The sequence below is a fragment of the Zeus faber genome, assembly GCF_960531495.2.
Source record: "Zeus faber genome assembly, chromosome: 10".
Taxonomy (NCBI): Eukaryota; Metazoa; Chordata; class Actinopteri; order Zeiformes; family Zeidae; genus Zeus; species Zeus faber.
In genome coordinates this window covers 11,554,869-11,572,515 of record NC_137199.1, presented here as the reverse complement: position 1 = coordinate 11,572,515, position 17,647 = coordinate 11,554,869, and the positions used below count along the sequence as shown (strand labels likewise).

The window sequence follows — 17,647 nt, the reverse complement described above, 5'->3', positions numbered from 1 at the left end:
ACTATGAGGGTGGGAGGCCGTTGGCATCAAAACAGCAGCTCTGGGAGGCTGTTCTGACGTCCTGCAAAGAAATTCAAGCAGAAACACTCCAAAAACTCACAAGTTCAATGGATGCAAGAAATGTTCAGGTGATATCAAAGAAGGGGTCTTATGTTAACATGTAACTTGGCCTGTTAAGATGTTTTTGATTGAAATAGCTTCTGGTTTCAGTAAATATGACCTCCTAATGCTGCAAATTCAACAAATGACCATTTTCAGTTCTTTACAACCTATAATATGTTTTGGAACTCTGTTGTGCATAATCATTTGGAACTGTGCATTTTGAGTTTTTTATTTTTGAAAAAAATACTGTTATCATAGGGAGGTTTGTTGAATAACATACAAATTATACCCCAACGGTTGATGACTTTAAAATTATACTGACTGTCATTTGCATCGACTATTTCGGAAAATCAGAGAGAAATATCATTTGCATAATAATTTGGAACGCGGTGTACAAATTGGAAAAAAGGCTCCAATATGTCAAGACACTTTGATCATCTCGACTGACAAACATCGATTTTTTTTTTCTTTTATATGCCTGCTTTTTCGTTGTGTGGTTTTTCAGTTTACATCCATCTCCACTTTCAGTCAACAGCGCCATGTCTCGGCCAATCACCATACTGGGGAACGCAACAGTCAACCACAATGGTGAATACATGACTGCCTGACTCTCTGTATATCCACCTCTTCTCCTTCACCAGCCATCCAGTAATTTCCACTAAATACCCTCAACAGGAACGGGGATACCGAGGTTCACCCAGCCCAAGCTAGAGCCCAGGCTCCTGGGAGAGGAGGACCGGGAGTCGGGCATCGGCTCCACCCTGGACCTCGTCGGCAGCTTGGAGGGCCCCGGCCCCCAGAAGCCCCACAGGCTAAAAGAGAACGGTATGAACGGATGCATATTGTGGTTCCCCCAACCCCCCTAAGAGAGTTGAGTTGAGTGATGAGTTAGGGGCTAGAGGTTGGGGTTTGGGTAGTGGGTGGGGTGGGGGGCTATGGACCAGATGTGATGCTGGCGGTGATAAGCAGTGAGGCCAGGTGGAGAGAGCTGACAGTGGGCGTCCAGAGAGGGGGCGACAATCAGTGGTCTCTTATCTTGGCAAAGCAGTGAGATGTGTGTGTGTGTGTGTGTGTGTGTGTGTGTGTGTGTGTGTGTGTGTGGAATAAATCAACAGTATAACCTGTGTATACATAATTATAAATCAACAGTATAACCTGTGTATACCAAATATTAAATCAACAGTATAATCTGTGTGTACATAATAATAATCAACAGTATAACCTGTGTATACATAATTATAAATCAACAGTATAACCTGTGTATACCAAATATTAAATCAACAGTATAATCTGTGTGTACATAATAATAATCAACAGTATAACCTGTGTATACATAATTATAAATCAACAGTATAACCTGTGTATACCAAATATTAAATCAACAGTATAATCTGTGTGTACATAATAATAATCAGCAGTATAACCTGTGTATACATAATTATAAATCAACAGTATAACCTGTGTATACCAAATATTAAATCAACAGTATAACCTGTGTAAACATAATAATAATCAACCGTATAACCTGTGTATACATAATAATAATCAGCAGTTTAACCTGTGTACACATAATAATAATCAACAGTATAACCTGTGTAAACATAATAATAATCAACAACAGTATAACCTGTGTAAACATAATAATAATCAACCGTATAACCTGTGTATACATAATAATAATCAACAGTATAACCGGTGTATACATAATAATACATCAACAGTATAACCGGTGTATACATAATAATAATCAACAGTTTAACCTGTGTACACATAATAATAATCAACAGTAGAACCTGTGTACACATAATAATAATCAACAGTAGAACCTGTGTATACATAATAATTAATCAACAGTAGAACAGTATTTGCCCCCTTCCTTATTACATCTATGATTGCATAATGTGTAAGTTATGCTGAATGGCTTCAGATTTAAAAACAAAATGCAATATTAGACATCGGGGACCTAAGTAAACACCCCACCCGCCCTTTTAAATTATTATTTCATTTGTTTGATTAAAAAAGCTATCAAGCACCAATGCGGAAAAAGTAATTGCCTTGCCCCCTTGAATGTAATAACCGGTTGCAGCACCCTAAGCAGCTTTTACTGCAGCCAAACGCTTCCTGTCACTTGGTTCTAGTCGTTCACATGGCTGTGGAGGAATTTTAAACTGCTCTCCTTTGCACAACTGCTCTACTTGAGACACATCTGTAGGTTTTTGAGCATAAAGTCATCACTGAGGGGCCTGTTTCCTTGAATTGGAGTGGTACTCCAACTGTAATCTTCATTTTGCGACACATTGTCCACACTGTTAACCAGACTGGGGACAGAAATGGCAAGAATGAAAAGAATACGCTATTTAGGGAACATTGTGGGGACGATTTCACATTCTGGTTACGGTTGCCACCGCAGCCCCACTGTACCTGTGCCTGGTTTGCTTCGGACAGATAGCGCCGTGCAGCCCACGTTGGCAAACCGCCCAAAGATGAAGGAGGTCTTCCTCAATCTCTCCAAGATCCCCTTGCTCCTCATCCTCCTGTTTGCCTTCGTTTGCTCCCTGGACACGCTGAGCTCCGCCTTCCAGCTAGCGGGAGGTGAGCCCACGGACCTCTGCTGCGATAATCCATCAGCCGGTTAATGCATGAGTCACAATTGTTCTGTTTCTGGGTGATGGGTCAATCTTCAATATATCTGTGCCAAAGAAATAGATATTAATTTTAGAAGTAAGTTAAACACTTAAAGCGAGCACTTTAACACTTACTCCTGAGTAGAAAGTGGAATGGAGGTCTTCTTGAGGTATTTAAAGTGGTATCTGTTAGAATATTTAGTAAAAAAACAAATCCCATATTGTAGCTGTTATTTATAAGAAACAGCCATTCAGTGTATTTGTGTATGTGCATGTGCTCCTCCATATGCTGCTTCCATTGTTGGTTGTAACACCCCCGACCAGGCAAGGTAGCAGGGGACATCTTCCGGGGCAGCGAGGTCCTCTCCAACCCCGTGGCTGGGCTGGTGGTGGGGATCCTGGTTACCGTGCTGGTCCAGAGCTCCTCCACCTCCACCTCCATCGTTGTCAGCCTGGTGTCCTCCGGATGTAAGTTGGTAAATCTGTCGGCGAGTGTGGTTGTGTGTGTTCAATTGTGGAGCTGTTTCGACCGAAGTCTCTTTTTACCACGGTGAGCACGGTAGGAAGCCTTTGCAACCGAAGCAGCGTGCCTGGGACCGAATACGCTCATGCAGGTGTTTCTCTTTGTCTTCTGCGCGGAGATAGCGAGGGAGACAAAGACGACAAAGAAAAAACCCGAACCCAGGTTAAAAGGCACCAGTCGAATCAAAGCACTCCAGACCTTCTCATTAGCGACTGTGTGGCTGGGACCCGGCCAGCGTAGTGTTATATCTCGTAAACTTGTCATACGGCGAGGCCGCGATCTGTCTGAGAGCGGAGGGGACTGCGTCACTCCACAGGTTCCGTACAACCCCCCTACCCCCACCCCACCCTCCACCCCGGTCGTCATAGAGAATTATGGGTTGTGAAAGTACACCTTTGCTGTGACTGCCGCTGTGACAGATTCTGGCTGCAAATCAAGCCCCGAAGGAGCAAAAAACGAAAGTAAAAGAGATACAAAGAGAAGAATAAAAGACCATGCGTCTGAGTGTGTGTGTGGATCGGTGGCCCGCGTCTCAAACGAAGGAAAATAAATTCAGCCGCATAGTTCAGGCTCGGAGCCTCATCTGCTCACCTACAAATTGCTGTCGCATTTCATCTCCATGAAACGGCGTGAAGCGTTCTGAAATGTGAGGGGTCGCGTTTAATAATTATGTGCGTCACGCATTACCATTCTTCAGGCAGACGGACCTTTGCCACTTTGCCGTGTCAATTAAACCCTTTTACGATGCTCCGAAAGTGTGTGTGTGTGTGTGTGTGTGTGTGTGTGTGTGTGTGTGTGTGTGTGTGTGTGTGTGTGTGTGTAACTAGATCTGTGTTTGCATGCATGTCTAATATGACTTACATGCCTAAGTTAAATGTAACTTCTGCTGCAGTCACGAAACACACACACGCACACACACACACACACACACACACACACACACACACACACACACACACACACACACACACACACACACACACACACACACTTCATTTTTTGTCCTTTTCATTTACTGTAGTCTAGCTAGTAACACAACAAATATCTTTATATAACATCTGTTTTCACAGTGCTAGAAGTGCGCTCGGCGGTTCCTATCATCATGGGCTCCAATATCGGGACTTCATTCACCAACACCATCGTAGCCATAATGCAAGGAGCCGAGAGGAACGAGTTCAAACGGTACGTGCTGGTCTCCAGGAGGCTTGCCGAAGAGAGAGGACGAGGGACGAGCGAGGGGTTGGCTAAAAAAAGAAGGGCAGGAAAACCGGTGAAACTTGGAGAGACTGGAGAGATGAAAAGCACAGACACCGAGGGGAAGGATTAAAGGCAAGTGTCTGAAAGGGCAGGATGAAGGAGAAGCCACTCATACCTGCCTCTTTGCATTAGCCTCCATTTGCCATTACCGCACTGACGAGAAGCATCCGGCATCAAAGAGACCGTCTGCGTCTCATGAAGGGTCGAGCACATAATTACCTCCCCTATACATGGGCTTAAAGCTTCCTCACAATGATGCAAGAACGATTGCCAGATTACCGAGAGCGAAAATTTCGAGGAGCGTGAAGTCTAATGGCGGGCGCGAATCAACCTTGATCACGGCGGTGAAAGACTGTTATTAACATCCATTGTAGGGCATTTGCCGGTGCAACGGTCCATGACTGCTTCAACTGGCTGTCGGTGGTGGTTCTGCTGCCGCTGGAAGTCCTGACCGGCCTAGTGGCCCGGCTGGCCCATCTGCTGGTCACCAGCTTCAAGATCCAGAGCGGGGAGAGCGCCCCCAAGCTGCTCAAGGTCATCACTGAACCGGTCACCCAGCTAATCATACAGGTAAAACATCCGAGCTAACAGGTGAGCTTGTTAAACAGTTTCCCAATCCACCAAGCACTTCACCTGGATGTTTTTTTTAACATTATATCATGTGGACATTAATCTAGTGTCAACATCATTTCAAAAACCAAAAGTATAATATCGGTGGCCACAGTTTCCTGCAATTCCTTCAACAACAGCAGTCTCTAAAAGGTAAAATCAAATTAACGAACAATCACCTCCGATGATAAAACATCTTACTCATACAGATTATTTAAAAAGATCCCTTTTCCAGAATATACAAACTTTTATTAGAAACAGATGACACTTTAACTCTACCTACAATGGAATGGGAAAGAGACCTCGCTGTTCGCACCGATATCAACCTGGGGAAGCTTACGAATTTGCAACAACACCTTTTCCATGACCCGCAATTCCAGAATGCAACTCATCCAATGTGAGATTTTGCACAGAGCTCGTATCACCCAACAAAAAATGTCATGTGCGCCTGTGTTCGGCGCGGGCGCCCCATGTGGTCTCCTTTGGTGGGGGGTGGACTCCTGCCGTTGCACCGGGCTGCCTGGGTCCCTGTTCTCTGGGCTCTCGGTGCATAGGGCGCTCGTCGCTGGGGCGCCGGGCTGTGGGTCGACATGTCGATACAAAAACATGTATCGACATGTTTTTTCGATACACGTCGTCGTCTGATGTTTATGTTTCGCCATGTTTACGTTGTTGTTTGGTTCTTGTTTAGTTGTCTCACCCGTGGTGATTCTCCCCCTCTTGGAGTAGTGATCAGTTGTTTACAGACCAAAACGTGGTAAAATTGTTTTCCAAAGAGGGGGATTGGTGTTGGTTCTGTGTAACAAAAAACTGTGCTCTTGTCATCCTACAGGTCGTACACAGGACAGAGTTATTGCAGCAGTTCTTGATGATTTAAGAATGAATAAAGAGTTGCATTGCAGGTTGAGAAGTTGAACTCCACTTGCAGACTAACTCTGTCCTAGATGCAATAGCATACAAATACTCTTTGTTGTATGCCCAGCATGCTGACAGCACAGGTTAAAAAAAAATATCTTTTTGAAAAGTGTTTTCTCCATCGTAGTGATGCAAGACTTGAGCGAAACGTATAAATAGACTGAGTAGTCTGGAGTCACTCTGTCAAAAAAGTTTTCTTTGACTCATACCTCATCTTCAACAAAGAATTGCTGTGAAATAAATGTGGAAAAAATGGGCATAATTCATATTAAATGTGACTCATAACACATTGCATTACACCAAAATAAATAATTGTGACAGAATGAAATGACCCCTGTGAGAACTCCGTTCACAGCCCAGAGCCCACCTACTCTTCTGACTTTCATTCATTGTTCACAGGAAGTCCTCCCTCGTTCACCGTGCTTTACACCAACTGAATCAGACAAACGAAGTGTCTGAATTTAACCACTCTTTTTGCGGGGAACTCCTCAAAGAAGAATTGAACATTTCATCACTATGTGTGACATTCAACCAATCCACCTACGGTTCAGCTGAATGTTATTTGTGGACGTGAATCTAGTGTCATAATCATTTTGAGCTGTGGTTGCTACATAGCGGCATCTGTCAGCAGCTTAAGGATTCTCTGTTTTGCCAAATGACACCTCAGCGGGGCTTATAAGCTTGCCGTCGGCGGGAAATTGAACCCTTGGCCTCTTTCGACTCGCCGTACCGATGTGCTGTCGATTCCATTTTGCCAAAAATAACAAGGGCAAACCTGTTCCTCGCTGCTCCCTCAGCTTGACAAGCGTGTGATCACAGAGCTCGCCATGGGGGACGAAAGCATGAGGAACCAGAGCCTGGTGAAGAAATGGTGCCGCTCTGACATTTTCATGGTAAAGGCGCGTCCGCCAACGCTGCTATCGTCGCGCTCCCACGCAATACGGCATAGTCTCATTGGCAATATGCTGGATTATCCTTTCTTTCTTTCCGTCAATAGTCCGCCAGTGGATCCGCTGCCAACTGCAGCTCTACCCATGGCTGTTTGAAGGCGAGTGACGCGGCCTGGCTTGAGAAGAATTCAACTGCAGAAGTAAACATGCAAAAATGTGAGTTCAAGCATAAAATATGTGATTAAAAACATAATGTTAGTTTTATGTGTGCAAATGTTCATTTATTTCCTACCATTTCGGAAAAAAATAAAATAACAAAATGTGTAAATCGGCGAGGTCCAGTGTGGATAACAATGTGCTAATTTATACCGGTCGGGCCCCTTTCCAGGCAGGCACCTATTTACATCCACCCAGCTGTCAGACCTTGCCGTGGGACTTATTCTCCTGGCCGGCTCCCTGGCCATCCTCTGCATCTGTCTGGTGCTCATAGTCAAGTTGCTCAACTCCCTTCTCAAAGGACAAGTGGCAAAGGTCATCCAGAAGGTCATCAACACAGGTGGGCACATGTTTTGTGCTGCTGGGTGCCAAGCCAGAATACATCTGTCTGCATATCTATAACCTTCTCTTTTTTACCGACAGACCTGCCGTATCCGTTCGGCTGGCTGGCAGGATACCTGGCAATGTCCGTGGGCGCGGGGATGACGTTTGTTGTGCAGAGCAGCTCCGTGTTCACTTCAGCCCTGACGCCGCTGATAGGTGAGGGACTGGGAACCCCCCCCCCCAACCCCCTGCTGTGCACAAAGATAAATCATTTAAAATCAAATGCATTGTGCTCTCTACCTAGTGTCGCCACCTTAAAAATCTATTCTAAATAATTGATCTAGTGCAACTTAAAACACACGAGGATGCACTTTCTTTACTATTACGTGTCAGTGCAGGATTTGCCAGATGAATCATTCATTTTATTGAGTAAAAGTTGAGTTAAACTTGTTTGGAAGGCATCGGGTTGCTCAATCTGCCGTGGTTTAATGACAACATCTGACACACTGATAAACGGAGTAGTGATATCAATTACACTGTCGCTCTGTGCATAACTAAATAAAATCAGAGACATAAAAAGCTGCCTCTTTCAGCAGCTCAGTGGTCCCCACGAACATTTCCTCAGGAATAGTGCAGATTTCTGAGTAACTTCATTGTTTAGAAACAACATAGATACAACACAGACAAAAGGGGACACAGCATTTAACACGGCAGACCAATATTACAAGGCTTTGTGTTTGAATATGAACTTATTATTATTATTATTATGACATCACCACCATCACCTCTTGCCTCGTGTTTCCTCCTCTGTATTCCTGGAAGACTTCCTGGAAGGGTTCCGAGAGCAAGGCATTGGATGCGTGACTTGCTCTAAATTGCTGAGTAACACCTCCCGCACCCTGCCCTCAATTACGCCCCCGTCTCCCATTTTTGCATGAACGTGCGTGCATACCTGCATTTTCCTTTCTTCCACAGTCCATTGTTTCTACTCCATTCCACTCTCACCCCAGCAGGCACCCGCAGCCCTCTCCCTGCTTTCTATACTTAGCCACAGCGCTGAAGAAGAGGGGCAAGGGGGTGGAGGTGGAGGTGGAGGGGGAGGGGGGGGGGGGGGGGGAGGGGGCTTCGGTAAGCTGCAGGTATTGCACGCATCTCCGTGTTATATAAACAGGAGATAAAGCTCAGGCTCGCGTTGTTACGTCAAGGGGGTTAAGCGAGCGGTGGCACAGATTGCGAGACAAAGGAACGTTGAGGTACATCGCTGTTTTTTTTCCTTCATCCCTGAAGCGTTTTCTTTTTTTGCTGAAAAGTACGACTTTTAAAATCGTACTCGGTGTTCACTCTCCTCCCTTTGATTTCTAGAGTAACTAGAACGCCCATACAGCACGCATCGTTTTTTTGGGCCGGTCTTTTTTCCCCTTACAGGATTGCGCTTTAACTTAAAAATCATCACGTTAATACCAGTAAGCTTTAGTAACATAACAAGTTATTACAGGAAAAGATCAGGGTAAAATGTAATAAGTTACCGTGTTATTACATGAAAAGATAGTGATTTGGTGATGCGTGGTCAGATTGTAATTGAACCCATTACAAGATCACGTCATAATGTGATAACCTCTACGTTAACACATTATGAGATTTTTTTTTTATAATAACGCAATAATGATAATTCATAATTTATGATGAAGTTAACGCAGGGGAACCTCGGGTGTTGGATTGTGAAATCCCCGCCTTGGCCCGATCCAGACTTCACAGCTTGGTCAGAGCGAAAACCTGATACAGAGTTTTCTCCCATATTATTCTCCTCGCTGATAGGCTCAACGCTTGCGACGTCCGAAAGTCAACGCTGAACAGAGGCTCGCCAACCTCGCGCCCTCAAAGATAAACAAGCCTTTCTCTCGGGGACCGGATAAAACGATTGTGTGGAATCAAAAGTCACATTCCTGCAGTCCTGAAAAAGATAGCTCGAATGGCTTTGTTGGTTTTTGAAAAGGGTCATTTTAGGTTGGAAAAGTATTTTAAAGGAAGATTTTTTTATTTTTTATTTTTTTATTTTTTTATGTTTACAGGTATTAAACATAAAGCTAGCTGAGCTCAATTTGTATCGTAAATGTTCTGCAAGAAGCCGGATGAATAATGTCTATTAACTTGAAGAGCCATCGCACATTCCATCGGGGGGTCAACAACGTGCGCTCTTCAAGCGGAGCAAAATGCCATGGATTTCACTTCTTATCTCACAGTCCCTCTTGAACGGTTGAATATGCTGATGAAAAAGCGAGCTTTTCTGTTTTTTTCTCTCCACCTGGTTTGAGACATTCATGGGAACAGTTTCTCTTTAAGCGGGTTCTGAGTTGACTAAGTCCGGTCCTGCCGTAGGAGAGGGCCGACACTCAAACTGGTTCCGACAGACACCTCTTACAGTTACTTCACAATGACCTTTATTTATTTTGCGTCGTTCGAGTTCGAGTTAAATATTGGAGTGATGAGCTTGAATCCCGCCGCTGGATAGATGAGCAGAGCCCAACCGGTGGATGCGGGGGAAGCAAGCGAGCAGGGAGGGCAGAGGGGGGATGGGCTGCTTAAATTGGATCGGCCCATAGGGGCGTGGAAGCGTGTGGCGCTGTCAAGTTGTCTGACAGGAGCCCCGCCAGCTATGTCTCATTTGTCAATCATCACTGAGTGAAGGCCTGGCCCTCAGAATCCACTGAGTCTGCAGCCTCTAATTTGCAATTCACAGTGATTTGAAATATGATATTTGTGAGGAATAATGTGCAGAAAGAACCAGCGACTGGTTAATCAGGAGGTCTATGTATTGGGCTATAAATTGAGCTGTTGATCAGGCCATTTGGTAATCATATCTAATCGCCTGATTGCAATCAGGCAATCCTTTTGTAAAATCGTCAGATTTCGCAATCATACCTTTCCATCTAAATTCAAGGAAAATGACCCATGGTGAATCGCCCCCTCTTGGAGTAGTGATCAGTTGTTTATAGACTCAAACATGATAAATAGTTCTCCAAAGAGCGGGGTTGGTGGTGGTTCTCTATAACCAAAAGCTGTGCTCTTATCATTCTACAGGGCATCCACAGGACAGAGTTATTGCGGCAGTTCTTGATGATTTAAGAATTAATAAAGAGTTGCATTGCAGCTTGAGAACTTGTACTCCACTTGCAGACTAACTTTGTCCTAGATGCAATAGCACAAATACTCTCTGTTGTATGCCTAGCATGCGTACAGCGCAGGTTAAGAAAAAAGAATAATAATAATAAAAAAATAACAATAATAAAATAAATTCAAGGAAAATTGTAAACCAATGTTAAACATGTTGTAATTAAATGAATTGTTTCCATAGGTTTCCTTTGAGTTGAGGAATGAGCTGTCTATTCCACGTTTTTATGTTATGGTGTTCGATGTCAATAACAGGCTCTTCCGCGATGGGTGGATTCTTCAAGTTAACGACAAATCAGATGTGATCGCAATTATTTGCGTGACAATTAATCTATATTCTAATATTTCTATATTATAATTCTAATATTCTCCAACGGCTGTATAGAAATTCCCAAAATGGTTCTAATTTGCTGACGCCAGTTAAATGGATGTGTCAATATTAAACTCAGCGCTGCTAGGTACAAAGTGATAGATTCTAACGTCAATGTTTAAACTGAGGATTCAATTAGCGCCGCATTCAGCGAGTGCGTCCCCGTCAAAAAAAGCGTCCTCAGTTAATCACAAACCCGCTGCCAGCGAGCGGCGTTCTAAACACCGCGACTCGTGTGAAGCCCTCACCACGCTGCATAGGCGCTGCATGCAACTATCTTAATGAAGCATTCAAAACCCACGGATGATTCACCAACGTGGGCTCGCCGCACAGGGCTAAATTTGAGCTTGGAATTAGATGTAATTTTAAGTAATTAAAATGAAAGAGAAAGCACCAAGAGTGTTCTACAGAGGAAGGAACAAGAGAATTATAATTATTTCTTTTTAAGAATTTCTAGATCTTTTTTTTGTGTGCCGTAGCTCATTGTCGATGGTTAGCCGCAGTTGATGGCAATCGGTATATTGATTGATAAAACTTTTTTATCCATGTGCTTGCGTTGGTTCATGTACTTTATCTTCTTGGAAAGTGGTGATTATCAGTGTCAAAAAATATTAATTCTCATTCCGTGCGAAATGTAAGCCTCTCGGGTTCCAGCTTCTTCTTTCAAAGCAAATTTTCACTCTTTACTTCCAAAGATCCAGCCTCGATGCCCCTCAGTGCGCTTGAATGTAGTTGTAAGAGCTTCCTCACTGCAGTGCTTGTTTATCAAGATGAGAAAGGTTGTTTTTTTTGGCATCGATTTGTTGACGGCTGCAAGTGTGTGCGCATTGCTTAACTCTTGCTTATATGACATAACTCTTACGAACATAATGGCTTCATACACAGCCAATAGCTTCCTGCTCCAAAATGCATAATAAGGGTTCGTTTACATGAGGGAAAGGTTGTGCACAGGCTTTGTGAGTGAATGATTGAATTAAATGGCGGAAGTTGCTGCAATATGCAAAAACCGTGTAGCAAAAAATGTAATTAAAACATTTAAAGGGGACCTATTTTGCTCCTTTTTACTGATGTTAATATAGGTCTCTGAGGTCTCCGAAACATGTTTTTGAGGTTTTTGCTGAAAAGACCACACAGATTATGCATTCGAGCCATTGTGACATGCCTCTAAACCATAGTGTTGCAAAAGGGGCTGTTTCAGTGTGTGTGGCTTTACTTGTAAATGAGCAGCCAAGCCCCGAGTTCTGAGCCAATGGCGTTTGAGCTCAAGTTCCAGGTTCTGTGAGCCAGTGGGGTATGAGCAAGGCTTCCAGGTTCAGTTGTATTTACTCCGAACTTTCACTGATTTCACCCTGTCAGTCCACCAAAATCAACAAATTTGAGGCGTATTAGATCTACAAGACCTCATTTCAAAGTTTGTTCCGACTTTCATTGCCGTGCTTCAAGCTTGTGGGAGACACGGACACCGCACCGCGACGCACCGGGACCCTCGCAGGCGGGGATTTGTTTTTCATGTAAATGTCGGAAAATAGAATAAATAAAATAAATACATCTACAATTAAAATCACATTATTTTTATTGGTTTTGTTTGGAGAAACGCACAGCGGATGGGATGGAGCAGATGACCATACAAACAAACCCGTCACGAGCTGACGTCAGCTCACGCAGAGAGTAGAAAACACTTTTGGAAGCCGAGCGTTTCGTTCACAGCCATTACTTTGTCATTCGTTTACCTCTTTATTTGACGCTTTTGCGGCGTCAAATATTAACATCCGACATTTTAACATCATATATATGACACAAGATAAGGAAAAGCATAATACAGAAGGTCCCCTTGAATTAAAATGAAACCAATTGTGGAGTAAATATGAAGACATTAATTCATGTCTTGGCTAAGTGCTTGACAAGTTGCTAGTTTTTTAATGCGCCCTAATTATAAAGGATTGCTGACTGCATGGTTCACCGCTGTTCTTTTCTGTTCTGTTGTTCTGTAGCCCACTGTTGTTTTCTATACTGCCCTATGCTGTTCATTACTGTACTTGCAGTTCCCTTCTGATTCTGCCAGCATTGTTGATTGTACAAATCTAGCGTTGAAAACATTGGTCATTCCATTTTACTCTTGCCTTACAGCACACGCACACACAACTCGACTTTTTGCCCGACATGGCGCTAACAGCAAGACTAAGTCATTTTAGTTTCCTGAACAATCAGAAGAGAGGCTTTTCATGGCAAACGCCGTGATTTGCATACAGTGCAATTTATTAGAAAAACAGTATGCAGCAAATTTTGATAACTTGTTAGGGTTGGGCATTGGGGGCTTGGCTCTCAGTGTTAAATGAACAGCCCTGCGGGGTGGACCCTCTCTGACGGTTCAGACTGTGCCCACAGCGTGCCAGAAATGGGGGAACCGTGGTCAATGCGCAAAAATAGTGTGTTTTTATTTTAGGATGCAACAGCCTGGTTGCATCCAAGCAACGCCACTGACTCTCAGAAATGTTTTTTTCCACTAAAGTTCAGCTTGTTGTTTGCTGCCCTGCTGGGCGCTGTTGCTTTTTTATCTCTGCAACCACAGAGGATTTACACTATCACCCCCTCAGCAAAAGCAACTCCAATACCAAATCACAATCCTCCCCTTCAGAAATTCAAGTACATTTTTCTTTGTTAGATTTGATGTTATTGTTCAAAAAAAATTTAATCGCATAATGAATATATTGGTCATATATATTGGTCATATAAGTGTTCATTAGAGCCAACTGAGGAAAAACCAAAATAAACAGAGTGGGACCACTCTGGTCCTTGCTTTGTCTTTTTAATCTATCAAAACATGTGTTTATTGGAGGGAGCCGAGGAAAAGTGTGCCCTAGTTGCAAAATAGATTAAAAGATGAATAGATGCCATAGTTTAAAACTCAATAAATGAAATACAGTAACATATTTGAACTATAGAGAACATTTTAAATGAGAGAAAATATCAGAAAGAGAAGAGAAGTGATGCTGTCCATTATCACTGTCCATTACCCAAACTTACTCGGTTTATTTGTATCCTTCCAGTTGTAGTATCCGTTGATTTTGAAAAATGTAATTAAAGTTGAATAAAGGTTTGTGCAAGATTAATAGAAATTCTGAACTGATCTCTTTATTCCCATACTGCCTCTTCCACTGGCATTTTTTTTTTTTTTTTATCTCTAAAGCAATTCTTGGCCTTTTACCTTCATATTTATATAATTATATTTGACAGAAAATTGCAGGAGGGCCAGGACCTGCGTTTCCAGGACATTTTCCTGCTGTCCGTCCCTAGTCCACAAGTCCACACAGATGGGGGGGAAAAAAAGGCTTTTGGCTTCTTTGCAACCTTTTACCTGGAACACTTTGCAGACAAAATCTTTTGAAATCTGTTTCTGTATCTGAGGCAGCCTCTCTGCCCTGCTGACTGCTGCTGACGTAACTTTGAAGGTCCCTCACGTCACTCTGTTTTTATTTGACAAAGTAGAATGTTGATTGCTGTCCGTCTGAAACCCTGTGTTGTTGACCGCCGCCACGACACTCTTGAAGAATAGATTTTATAATCTCAGTGTTCAATGTTTAAATAAAGGTCAAATAAAATAAAACATGTCAGGTGCACAAAATGGGGAGTTCTTTAGTTTTTTCTTTAAGTTTGGGGACTCGGGTGCAGTTTGGAAAACCCAAGCTGCACGTACGTACTTTAATTTCCTATGACATACGTCCTAAATTAAATAAACATTTTTGGTTCATCATAGTGGAATTGTAATGCATTTTCAAAAGCCTCAATGATGCAGACGCTGACTCATGGAATGACATTTTTGCTTTTGGAACTTTATTTCAAATCTTCCCAGGTATCGGTGTGATCAGCTTGGAGAGGGCCTACCCGCTGACCCTGGGGTCCAATCTGGGCACCACTACCACGGCCTTACTGGCGGCACTGGCCAGCCCCGGCGACAGGCTGCCCGCCGCCTTACAGGTGTTTGAATACAACACAACACATCACAGCGCTCGTTTTTGTTTTCCAAACCCGCTTTCTCAAATGAAGGGAATTGTTTTGTGTTGAGTCGAGAAAGTATTGCGTTTACCGCAAGAACAACCAATCTTGTTTACTGGCACCTGAAGCAAACACCAAAATGGGCTTCGTGCATCCTGGCAGACAGATGAGAAGAAACCAAAAAAAGAAAAGAAAAAAAAAAATGCGGCCTTTAGAGATGGAATGGAGGCGAGGCGTTTCTTTAAGCTGCCACTCAGCAGCAGCACCTGGAAAGAGGGAGAAGCAGATGAAAATACTGTCATCTGCAAACAATGTCCAATGGTCCATCAGACGCTGTGTCAGCAAATCAACTCTGGTGTGTTGATTTACAGGATGGTATGTAGAAACAAAAGATAGAAGAATGTGTTTTGTATGACTTATCAATGCTCCTTCTCTCTCTCTCACACACACACACACACACATACACACACACACACACACACTCATAATTATCATGCTCACCCCCTGTGATTTATCGTAGCGCAGCTGTCATTTAGTTTCATTTCTCCTGTCATTTGACGGCCCCTTATTGTTATAACGTGTTGATAAATTGATATTTTGGTCATGTGTGTCACATTAACACTGCATTTGTTTTCACTGTTTGTTGTTTCCCTTTGAGCTAAGGTGACATTATAAACCCCTCGGAGGGTGAACTGACCTTTATTTAATCTCATCAGCGAATCACTGATTGCATTTTGTCTTCGTAAGGCTTTTTTCCACTTGTTTTCTCAGAGGTTGTTTTTTAATCATCTTTAAGCACTCTCAGTCTCTCTGTTTTCACATCACACAGACCACTGAATGAAACTCGACATCCAGGCTCGGTGCAATCAGTTGTGATCGTGACAACTTTCAAAGCCACACACGTGCAAAATACTTCCAAACGGCCGCCTCAGTCCCCACGGGTAAAACTGTAACTTTGTGGAAGGTTTTGGCCAGTGGTTTCAGAAACATTCTAGATTGAAGAATCTAGCTGATGGAGGTGATCGTTTTTGAGTTGTTTCACATTTTGCTCAAGAGTTTTCCTAGAAAATAGAGTGTGGCAGAGAAATCCAGTCGTGGTGACACATGTGAACATACAGTATTTGGGGAATCACTCACTGATCTCAGTCTCACTAACACTTGCATACACACACAAACAGCAGTAGTTGTACATAAAGCTGTGTTTCGTTCTAGATTGCACTATGCCACTTCTTTTTTAACATCTTCGGCGTCCTGCTGTGGTACCCGCTCCCCGTCACGCGTCTTCCCATCAAGATGGCCAGAGTCCTGGGCGAGCGCACGGCCAAGTACCGCTGGTTCGCCGTGCTTTACCTCCTGCTCTGCTTCCTCCTGCTGCCCTCGCTGGTGCTGGGCCTCTCGCTGGCCGGGCGCTGGGTCATGGTGGGCGTGGGCGCGCCCTTCCTGGGGGTGACAGCCTTTGTTTCGGCGGTGAACGTGATGCAGGCCCACAGCCCTCGCCGTCTGCCAGCCAAACTCCGGAGCTGGACCTTCCTGCCTGCGTGGATGCGCTCTCTCAAACCCCTCGACCGCCTGGTCACCGCGGCGATGGCATGCTGCCGCCGACAGAGAGGGGCGGGCAGGGAGGGCGAGAAGGACAGGGGAGAGGCGCCGGCTGTCTCGACCTCCACCGCCGAGCCGGTGATGGCGTCCGTCCAGGGGAAAGCGCCGTTGGCCTACGACAACCCGACGCTGGCCTGCTTGGAGGAGACCAGACCGGGCGTCCACGTGTTCAAGCTCAGGGGGCTGGAGAGGTGCAACAGCACTCCGCTATAGCCCGGCCCGAGAGAAATAGCAAGTTTAACTTGGACAACGGCTTCAGTGCGGGGCCGTGTGTAATCTTGAGACCCGCTGGAGTGAGCGTAATGGCAGCAAAGCTAATAACACAAAGGCTCGATTGTCACTGATCCCCTGCTCCGCCCGCTAGATGATTGTTTAGTAATTATGCCTCAACGGCCACAGTTCCCCCGATGGGTTCAGGTCAGGATTTAATTGTTATCAACCAGCGCTGTTATCTTGGCGGCTAATGTTTAGGCTGCCGGGTAAATGTTTTATCATGATGTTAAAATGCGTGTTACCCAACTGTTGGTTGTCAGCTCATTACACACAAACCCACGGAAAAAGTAGAATAAAAACAAAACACAAAAAGATCATTCCAACTTCTTAATGTTTCCGAAAAAAGGCTTTTGTAGTGTGTATGTGTGTGTGTGTGTGTGTGTGTGTGTGTGGGGGGGGTGAGAACGTGCGTACTGAAGGTGTTGCTGGATGTGTGAAATTGCGCTTCTCTCCCATTTCCAACCATCGCAGTTTTTCATAAAGCTTGGAAAGCGTCACTTCTGCCGAGCGAGTTGATCAAACAGGGGAACGCCGTCGGCCGATTGGAAACCATACCGGCCAGATGACAGGGAAGATACATGCCGTTAAATTGTGGCCTGATCTGTAACCAATTACAGATCTTTAACACTCTTGATGAGTGATGAGTGAGTGTTGTGACTAGTTGGGCCGCTGCAGTCGTTTATTTTCCAGTTTTCCAAGACATAAGCAATTTGGCGAGATGTGACTGCGAGAGAAACAAACGTTTCTTTCAGACATCACATCTGTTTGAATGGACAACCTTGCA

General features: G+C 44.0%; 1 protein-coding gene across 1 annotated transcript; it reads left to right on the top strand.

Moving 5' to 3' along the window:
- Positions 1–641: 641 nt before the first annotated feature.
- slc34a1b (solute carrier family 34 member 1b) lies at positions 642–16,803 on the top strand (the record flags this gene model as incomplete). Its single annotated transcript, XM_080008128.1, has 12 exons — positions 642–690; positions 778–927; positions 2,548–2,694; positions 3,051–3,194; positions 4,320–4,431; positions 4,881–5,076; positions 6,828–6,933; positions 7,028–7,078; positions 7,309–7,476; positions 7,560–7,676; positions 14,849–14,973; positions 16,204–16,803. 12 exons carry the CDS (start codon positions 642–644, stop codon positions 16,801–16,803), a joined length of 1,965 nt encoding a protein of 654 aa, XP_079864254.1.
- Positions 16,804–17,647: the final 844 nt, after the last annotated feature.